Source organism: Garra rufa, chromosome 9 (genome assembly GCF_049309525.1).
Source record: "Garra rufa chromosome 9, GarRuf1.0, whole genome shotgun sequence".
In the NCBI taxonomy this organism is placed as follows: Eukaryota; Metazoa; Chordata; class Actinopteri; order Cypriniformes; family Cyprinidae; genus Garra; species Garra rufa.
Genome location: NC_133369.1, coordinates 7472116 through 7482115, shown reverse-complemented (window position 1 = coordinate 7482115; position 10000 = coordinate 7472116). Strand labels below are relative to the sequence as shown.

The 10000-nt window shown below is 35.9% G+C and overlaps 1 protein-coding gene across 1 annotated transcript in view; it reads left to right on the top strand.

Moving 5' to 3' along the window:
* Positions 1-10000, top strand: part of csmd3a (CUB and Sushi multiple domains 3a) — a 516772-nt gene that overhangs the window by 208046 nt on the left and 298726 nt on the right. Inside the window, exons 27-29 of the mRNA XM_073847643.1 lie at positions 4223-4414; positions 5001-5139; positions 9543-9730. Coding sequence (XP_073703744.1) covers positions 4223-4414; positions 5001-5139; positions 9543-9730 — 519 coding nt within the window. The remainder of the gene's footprint in view (positions 1-4222; positions 4415-5000; positions 5140-9542; positions 9731-10000) is intronic.

Here is a 10000-nt window from a genome sequence, read left to right as displayed (position 1 = left end):
AATGATTTTTTGACACAAAGAAAAATAAATCATTTTGACCCATGCAGTGTATTTTTGGATATTGCTGCAAATATACCCATGCTACTTAAGACTGTTTTTGTGGTTCAGGGTCACATATGTGACCCTGGACCACAAAACCAGTCATAAGGTTAAATTTGACAAAACTGAGATTTATACATCATATGAAAGCTCAATAAATAAGCTTTCTATTGATCTATGGTTTGTTAGGATAGGACAATATTTGGCCGAGATACATCTATTTGAAAATCAGGAATCTGAGGGTGCAAAAAAATCAAAAAGACTGAGAAAATCACCTTTAAAGTTGTCCAAATTAGGTTCTTAACAATGCATATTACAAATGAAAAATTACATTTTGATATATTTACAGTAGGAATTTTACAAAAAATCTTCATGGAACATGAACTTTACTTAATTTCTTAATGATTTTTGGCATAAAAGAAAAATCAAAAATTTTGACCCATGCAATGTATTTTTGGCTATTGCTACAAATATACCCCAGCGACTTAAGACTGGTTTTGTGGTCCAGGGTCACATATGTGGTTGTTTATTTCTCTGATGTTATATTGGTGCATGTGAATGAAAATAATAGTTATACTATTTTAAAAACTTTGGGTGGAATGAAGTTTTTAATGTTTTTGAAAGAAGTCTCTTCTGCTCAACAAGGCTGCATTTGTTTGATCGAAAATACAGTAAAAACTGTAATATTGTGAAGTATTATTACAAGTTAAAATAACTCTTATTTGTATGTAATTTATTCCTGTGATCAAAGCTGAATTTTCAGAATTACTCCAGTCTTCAGTGTCACATGATCCTCCAGAAATTATTTTAAAAGGCTAGTTCACCCAAAAATGAAAATTTGATGTTTGTCTTCTTACCCCTAAGATGTAGGTGACTTTGTTTATTCAGTAGAACAAACAAAGATTTTTAACTGTCAGTCATATAATGGCAGTCAATGGGACCCATAGCAGGGCTCGACATTAAGGCTTGTCCGCTTGTCCGGGACAAGTGGATTTTTTTGTAGGACAAGTGGAAGAGAAAATTGGTTGTCCGACTGGACAAGTTAAATTTCAAACAAAATAAAATGGCATGTTAATTAACGTTATATGCCGTTAACGACAGAGCAGAACGTGCAGCGCAAACACCGAGCGGAATATTGAACAGAGAGCGCAGCGCGCCGACACACACACACACACACACACACACACGGAACGGAAAAGACCTGCTCGTGAAGTTACTGTACGTTCACACCGCCGCCGACTTGAGCTGCAAAGAAGCTCTGGCCGCCCCGTTAAGAACTCTTGTCAAAAAGTACGAGGAAGCTTGTTGACGCTTTGGCCGCTCTGACGTAGCAGCATTCTATGTTCGTCTCTCTCTCTCTCTCTCTCTCTCTCTCTCTCTCTCTCTCTCTCTCTCTCTCTCTCTCTCTCTCTCTCTCGAAATTGCGATAAATTAATCTGTGCGACCACAAATTATATTTGGAAGCATTTGTGCGAGTGAGAGAAATGAGTGTGGTGCGACTCGGTTTCAAAACTGTCGCTAGCCTAACTACTGACTAGTAGTACAAGACTAAAAGTCTTGTTTAACGTATAAGTTTAAAAGACGGAAAGACGATTGCGATAGGTTTGGATAAATCTTCAAAAAGGCAATGATGTCATTGAATAAATATGCACGCTGTACGTTTCAAAGTCAAAACGCTGCAGGGATGTCTTCATATGAATGTATCTGACGGGAACAGACTGTCCTCAGAAACATGTCGTTTGCATTGTCATTTCATGTCTGATAAAACGGCGTTAGTGCTGGTTTGTATACAGCTGTTACTATGGAAACCGTAGTATTTCAGCGCTCCTAAAGCGCCCCCTCGTGACAAACAAATTAATTTTTATTTCCAATACATTTTTCAGCTGTTTATGGTCAAATTATTGGAATTATCGATCCATGTGTAAGTGTGAAATAATTTAATTTGCCTTTTAAAAATCTAAACAATTAAGTAATACTAATGTTATATATCTTATATAAATATAAGAAATTATATACTTGATTTATCCCTTTTAATGGTATAAAGGTTGAAATGCTATTGTATTAGATATTTTGTTTTTTGTGTCTGTATCTGAATTATAAATCATGTAATTTTATGGCTTAATATTCTACCGTACATTGTCCAACCCCACTCATACTGTTCATTTAACTTGTGCAGCTCTTAAAAAAAGGGTCATAAATTGCCTTAAATTGATATTTTAAAATTCTGCAGCTACACTAAATGGTGAAATAAAATTCTTTCCTTGATATTTGTTTATATTTGTGTATTGAAAACATTTTTGATTGACATTTAGAATCTGATTTTCTATATTTTTAAAAAATGTCTTTTTTTTTATTTGGGCTAGTTAAATTAATTTTTGGGCTATCAAATTCTGATGAGTACCTGCCCGAAGGGCTACCAGAGATTTTGACATTTTGCGAACCCTGAGCTGTCAATCATTCCCTGTCACTGAAACTGCGCTCCGCTTAACATAGAACCGGACGTTTTTCTCTCTCTCTCTCTCTCTCTCTCTCTCTCTCTCTCTCTCTCTCTCTCAACCAAACCCTGTTCCGGCGTTGCACAAACTGCAATTAGGGGTGTGTGAAATGACGATTTTATTTTTATTGTGGACAATTAAAAGTTTTCCACAATCTGCTTTTGAAGAAATATAGTATATTTCGTGCTACAGCGCACATTCTGTCAGATACAATTCTGCCGCCTCCGTGTCAATATACTATACAACGCGGCTCAGATAGCACATGTACGTCTGCAAGATGTCTGATAAAGATCTCTTGATCTGGAAAGCATCTGCTGTGTACAAACATCTGGCAGGCGTCTGTCAGATGTCAGTTAATCAGAATCGGCCATGAAGAATCAAGATCGGTGCATAACTAAAAAGAAATTGGGTGCTCCTACATTTTTTGGGATGCTCCTAACTTTTTAAAGTTGGGAGCACCAGTGCTACCAAGTAAAAAAGTTAATTTCGAGCCCTGCCTTACACCAACAGCACCATATGAGTTCAAACGGGAACGAAAATTTGTAACCAAATGGAAAGATGAATTCGACTGGGTTATTTATGAAGACGGAGAAATGTTCTGTGGCGTCTGTCGGATAGATAGTTTTATTTTTTTTTCACCTAGAGTCACCACTCTGGTGATATACTGTGCACATCAGCGTGCAAAGTATTACTTTGTATTATACTATGAGTCTGGAGATCCTTCTACTGTTCCTTTCTACTTCTACTTCTACGTTCCTTTCTACTGTTTCAACTGAATTGTATTAATATTGATAGTGTTTGGATGCTTTCAATAAATTCTGCATTAGCAAAACAAAAAATAAATAAATGATATTATAAATCTTTACCCGGACAAGTGACTTTTGTGCATGGACAAGTGAAACATAAATTTACTTGTCCGAAGGACAAGTGCCTCAAAAAGTTAATGTCAAGCCCTGCATAGCTTTGAGAGTCAATAAGACACAGACAAAACCAAATTAAACCCTGTGGCTCGTGACGATATACTTTAAGGTCTTAACACACAAATCAATTGGTCTGTGAAAGAAATTGAACAGTATTTATATAATTTTTTTTTAACCTCTGATCCACTGCAATGTCCAACTGTCCTGAACGCGTTCATAACAGCCGGCGTGTGACGAAGCACAAGTAATTACCAATATGTTTACGGCCACTTTTGATTAAATTCATGCATCCTCACTGAAGAAAAGTATTAATTTCTGTCAAAAAAGAAACACTGATCCCAAACTTTTCAGTGGTAGCCTATGTAGTGACAAACTGTGTAGCAAACGTCCATAGATTGTTTTAAATTAAATTTTTACTGAGTTTTGCTTTTTGCATGGAACACCACTTTGAATGTAATTGCCTAAAATGTGCTGCTTTTTCTCTGCTTGAAGAAAGTAAAAGCCATTTCAAAGTAAATGCATAATGAGGCTAAAAAACCCCTGCATCCATTAGCAAGTGATTTTTCAGGCAAGCACGACTGCCGTACTGAATCTCAGACTTATTCCACACCTGTATTAGACGGTGCTCTGCACAGCAGAGCCCCCAGTGAGCCATTGTTCGCTACCGAGGCCACGCAACCTCATTTCCGAGCAGGAAATGCTACCTCCTGCGGAGATATCCTGGTAAGTGAAAAGTGAGCACAGCTGGTCACCATTCCCATTTTGCAGGTTCAGTGGCGACCGCCTGCAGGGACTCAGGGACGCCCATGAACGGCAGTCGCAGCGGAGAGGGCAAAGAGCCTGGCGATACGGTGACCTTCGCGTGTGATCCGGGCTACGACCTGCAAGGCGAACCCAGAATCACCTGCATTCAGGTGGACAACAGATTCTACTGGCAGCCCAGCCCTCCAACATGCATTGGTGAGATTTATTCAATTTACAGCGATGCCACCTGAGGCCTGTGAAATACGGGCGGCCTCTCATTTCACACTTGTCAGCTCTGACGAAATGTCTAAAATAACTAGCAGAAATGACTTGAATCACCCTTTATAAAAGGCCTGGAATAATAAATCTCTTTGATGGAAATTTCTGATCACATGCCCAGTCAGCGCTTAAACTTATTCTGGGTTGTGGGAAACTGGGGTGAAGACTTCTCATGATAAATGCTTCTAGGAAACTACATTTATTTTCTGGATACCGGGAGTCTGCGAAACCTATTTTCTTTCAACTTTAAGTCCCATTTAGACATTTTAAAGGTCAATCTGGTTTAAAGGCAGAGAGGGAGCTTTATAACAATTTAAACGGTGGGGGGCGGGAACTTATCAGCTTTACTCATGAATATTAATGAACGATTTGAGTTTGACTCATAGCTAGTTATTGAATGAAATATCAGCTAACATGGTCATTTGCGCATATTATATCTAGCCATTTTGAGATAAAATAGCAGAGCTTGCACACCGTGGGGAGGAAAAATTATATATACTTCATTAACTCTAATCTCTTCCAGCTCCTTGCGGTGGAAACATTACAGGATCATCTGGATTCATTCTGTCCCCGAATTTTCCTCATCCGTACCCGCACAGCAAGGACTGTGATTGGTTCATCACGGTTCACCCTGATTACGTCATTTCCTTGGCATTTATCAGGTAAGATTGTTAACTTGAAGGACTAAATGTGACCCTGAACCACAAAACCAGTCAAAAATACGTTGTATTGGTCAGCATTATCAATTTTTCTTTTATGCCAAAAATCATTAGGATATTAAGTAAAGATCATGTTCCATGAAGATATTTTGTACATATCCTACTGTAAATATATCAAAACTTAATTTTGGATGAGTAATATGCATTGCTAAGAACTTAATTTGGACAACTTTAAAGGCAATTTTCTCAACACTTTAATTTTTTTGCACCCTCAGATTGCAGATTTTCAAATAGTTGTATATTTGTATAAAGTATTGTCTTATCCTAGCTAACTATACATTAATGAAAAGTTTATTTATCCAGCTTTCAAATTTAAACAAATGGACACTTATGACTGGTTTTGTGGTCCAGGGTCACAATAATCATTATAGAAGATCTTTTTAATGACTCTAAATATATATATACATATGAACCCCACATGAATTTTGCAAATTCTATAAATTTATTAAAAATAAAACACTGAAATAAGTACACTGCATAAGTATTCATACCCTTAACTCAGTACATAGTTGAAGCACCTTTACAGCCTCAAGTCTTTTTGTGTATGATGTGACAAGCTTTGCACATCTGCATTTGACAATTATCTGCCATTCTTTGCCTCACCTTTTCACCTCTCAAGCTCTGTCAGCTTGGATGGGGGCATTTTCTAGCGTTCTAGTTGTTCCAATCGTCTTCCATTATGGATAATGCTTCTGTGAACCTTCAATGCAGCAGATTTTTTTTTAGAACTCTTCCCTAGATCATTGCCTTAACGCAAGTCTGTCACTGAGCTCTACAGGCAGTTATCTTGACCTCAGGACTTGGTTTTTGCTCTGATATGCATTTTCAGCTGTTAGACCTTTTCTGAGAGGTGTGTGCCTTTCTAAATCATACTCATTCAAATGAATTTGCCACAGTTTAACTCCACTGGAAATGTAGTAACATCTAGAAGCAATATGAATGCTCCGGAGCTAAATTTCGAGTGTCCCAGAAAAGGGTGTGAATACTTATGCAACGGGATCTTTTCAGTTTTTTATTTCTAATAAATTTGCAAAGTTGATACAAACCTGTTTTGTGCTTTGTCATTATGGTGTATTAGATGTAGATTGATGTGGAAAAAAAGTAATTTAAAGCAGTTTAACATAATGCTGCAACAAAACAAAATGTGAAAAGAATTAAGGGGTATGAATACTTTTGCAAGGCACTGTATATTTGTATTAATACTTTGAGTTTTTATAACATTTTATATTTATAGTATACATTATATTAATTTGCCAACCTACTTTAAGCCCCCCCCCCCAGCCTTTTAATGAGACTTTTTAATTTATATATTTCTTCATTAGACTTTAAAAAAAATATTTCTCAAGATGAATAAACTACCTAGACATTTTTGACAAACTGAATTTTTGAAAAGGTTAATCAAAGAGATGTTTTTAAGTCATCAGCGTGATTTGCATTTTTAATGTTTCTTTGAATAAATGATTACATCTGAACATATAAAATGAGTGTCACGTCACTGACCCATAACTGGTTCCATCTTAGACTGTAAATTAGAATGTGGTATCAGACTGTGGTCTGTGTGCAAAAAAACTCAATTAATTTCAAATTAACATATGACTTAGAATTGTGTTTTTTATCAGGGTAGTAATTGGAAAAAGATCTCTCTAGATAGATAGTCTCTGAGAGACCTGCGAGTCGTAATTCCACGTGACTTTATTGCAGTATTTACCAATTTGTCTCAAATTAATGGCAGATTGTTGGTGCTATCCCATTGCAGTCTCGGGACAATAAACAAATCTTCATAATGATATTAATACAGCCGCCTGCTCTCATTGCAGTACTTAATGTGAAGTGCAGCATTTTCTGACTACATTTTCCCAAAGCACTGCTGTGCCATTTACGTGCATTTTCCACCCACATCGGATGTTTCCACTTCATAACATTTCCCCCACCTGAAACGCACAGAAAAGGCTCTTCAAAACATTTTCTGCCTCAGGTGACCCAAAAGGTCTTTTAGGAAGATCACAGGCACAGGTTTTAACAGCCTCAGCTGGGCACATGGTGGAAACTGGATGGAGCCTGTGATGTTGTCAACAAGCACTTGATAAATTTTCATGTTCATAATAGGATGCTGCTTATTTTCTCGTTCCTCTTTTACAGCCATCACACTTTAGAAACTATTTGCATTTCTACACTGCAAAAAAAGGACTGTATTTATCTAAAAATCCTTTAATCAGGATACATTTACTGGAGAAGAAATATGGTGACGAACTGTCACATTAGTATATTTTTGCTCTCAGACAGTTGTACGCTGTCCGCCATTTTCTCCGCGCAGCAGTAGCAACAACAATGTCTCATAAACATTGCAGGTGTTATGTAGTTTGAGTTAAAAGTGAACATAACAGTCTTCATTTTCTCCCAACATCAGAGCCACTGGGGACATAGTGGATTAGTTTTTTATTATAAAAGGCAGAAGAGAGGGGCGGGGTGAGCAATAGCTCATTATCATTTAAAGAGGCATGCACCAAAACGGTTTGCTGTGAGCAGATGTGTTTTTGACAAGGTTAAAAGGGTGTTGTTTTATATGACCACTGAGGAATTTTATCCAAAGTATGTTGCAGACATTTCATGAAGACCCTAAAGAATTATATCAACTTGTTGAAAATGGGCATCTGATGTCCCCTTTAAGTCGTTTTTTGAAATTTCATCAGAATGGAGTGTTTATGCCTAAAATAAGCATGAACTCATTTATTTGACAAGACCTAGTAGATTGAACAGCTCATCAGGTGTTTTTGCTTCTCAAGTAAATGTATCTTGATTTAATATGTCTTGATGTTCATATATTTGTACTGGAAAACAAGACAAAAATACTGAGAAAGAAAATAATTTTTGTTGCGTTATACCAAGAAAAAGTCTTGTTTTCTGAAAATGTTATGCTTTTTGAATTAAGTTTTGATTTGTCTTATTTTTTTCTTGTTTTAAGCATAAACCCACTCAATTTTGATACATTTTTCAGAAAACAAGACTTACTATCTTAAATAATTTAGCATCTGAAGTCAATGTATTGTAATGGAAAGCAAGACAAAAATTAAAATAAAACAAGCTTGTTTGTTGACATTGCAAGCTCGATTCAGTTTTTGCTTCCAATTTAAATGTATCTTTATTTAAAATTGTTTATTTGTACTGAAAAAAAAAACAAGACAAAAATGCAGAGTAGAAAATAATTCATGCAGTACATATGCTGGTCTTGAATAAGTATAAGAATAAGTATATGCCTAAAATAATAATTTAAAAAAAGTCTGCTAATGGGGTAAAAAAAATCTTGTTTTCCCCTTAAATTAAGTTTTTAACAAACAAATGTATCTTGATTTACGAATGTTTAAATATCTGTAATGGAAAACAAGACAAAAATGCTAAGAAATAAAGTCATTTTTGCAGTGTAGAAATGCTAGTAAACTGTGATTGCTGTAAAACAGAAAGGAGGAAACAAGCACCATACTTTTAAAAATGTACAAATTTAACAAGCTTGTTTGTTGACATCACAAGCTCAATTCAGTTTTTGCTTCTCATTCAAATGTAAATTGATATACAAAAAATTTTACTGAAAAAAACAAGATAAACATAAAAAATTATATAAAAGATGTGAAGATATGCCTAAAAAAAATCTGCCAATGGGGAAAAAAATAAGTCTCGTTTTCTCTTTTAAATTACGGTATATTTTTAATTTGTCAAATATGTTTCTTGTTTAAAGCATAAAACCACTCAATTTTGACGCATTTTTCAGAAAACAAATTTAAATGTATCTTGATTTAAAAATGTTTTTGCACTGAATTTGTACTGAATAAATCATGCATTTTGAAAAGAAAAAAAGAATATTGAAAACATGAAAAATAACAAGGTTGTTGACATCACAGACTCAAACCAGTTTTTGCTTCTGAGAAGAAAAATAATTTTTTGCAGTGTAAACCAAAAATTAGAGGGCTAGTTCACCCAAAAATGCAAGGTTCTTTCATTGCTGATTGTTGTTTTTTCTCTCTGTATTGAACACAGCGGGAAAATGTGCAAATCTTCACACAGCTGTTTTTTTGTAGGACAGCATGTTGCGACAATAATAAAGTAGTTTAAAAAGTAGTCAAAGTAGTTTAAAAGACTGCGCTCTATTGCTTCTCTTATTGCTATTCTAAAATCATACTTTTTGATGCTTTTCTATCATCCCCTTTGTGTGCAATGATTTGCAATGGCATGCTGACAGAATTTTCATTGGTGGTTGAACTAATCTTTCAGGAGGAGTAAATTGTGTAGAAAGAAGTCGATAGATCACCGTGTTTTTTGCACCGTGTTTTGACCCTATACATGTTTTCTCTCAGTTTCAGCATTGAGCCCAACTATGACTTCTTGTACATCTACGACGGACCTCACAGCAACAGTCATCTGATTGGCACATTTCAAGATAGCAAGTTGCCAGAAAAAGTCGAAAGCAGCTCCAACATCATGCACATTGCCTTCCGCAGCGACGGGTCCGTGAGCTACACAGGCTTCCATCTGGAATACAAAGGTAATTGCTCTTTTGTTTCGGCCTGGTGGTTAAAGAGCCGTTCTCGAAGTGGATTTATGTCCTTGAGCGATGCATTTATTGATTTTCATTGATTGAGGGTGAGTGAATGATGACCGAGTGTTCATTTTTTGGTAAACGGTTTCTTTAAGACTGTCATGATATAGTGTTTCAAGATGCTTGAGCGCAAACTGGAAAGTTTCAAAGGTTGACAGTGACTCACTGCTTGGCATTTTCATCTCTTCTGATCTTTTTATCTTCTACAGCTTTATC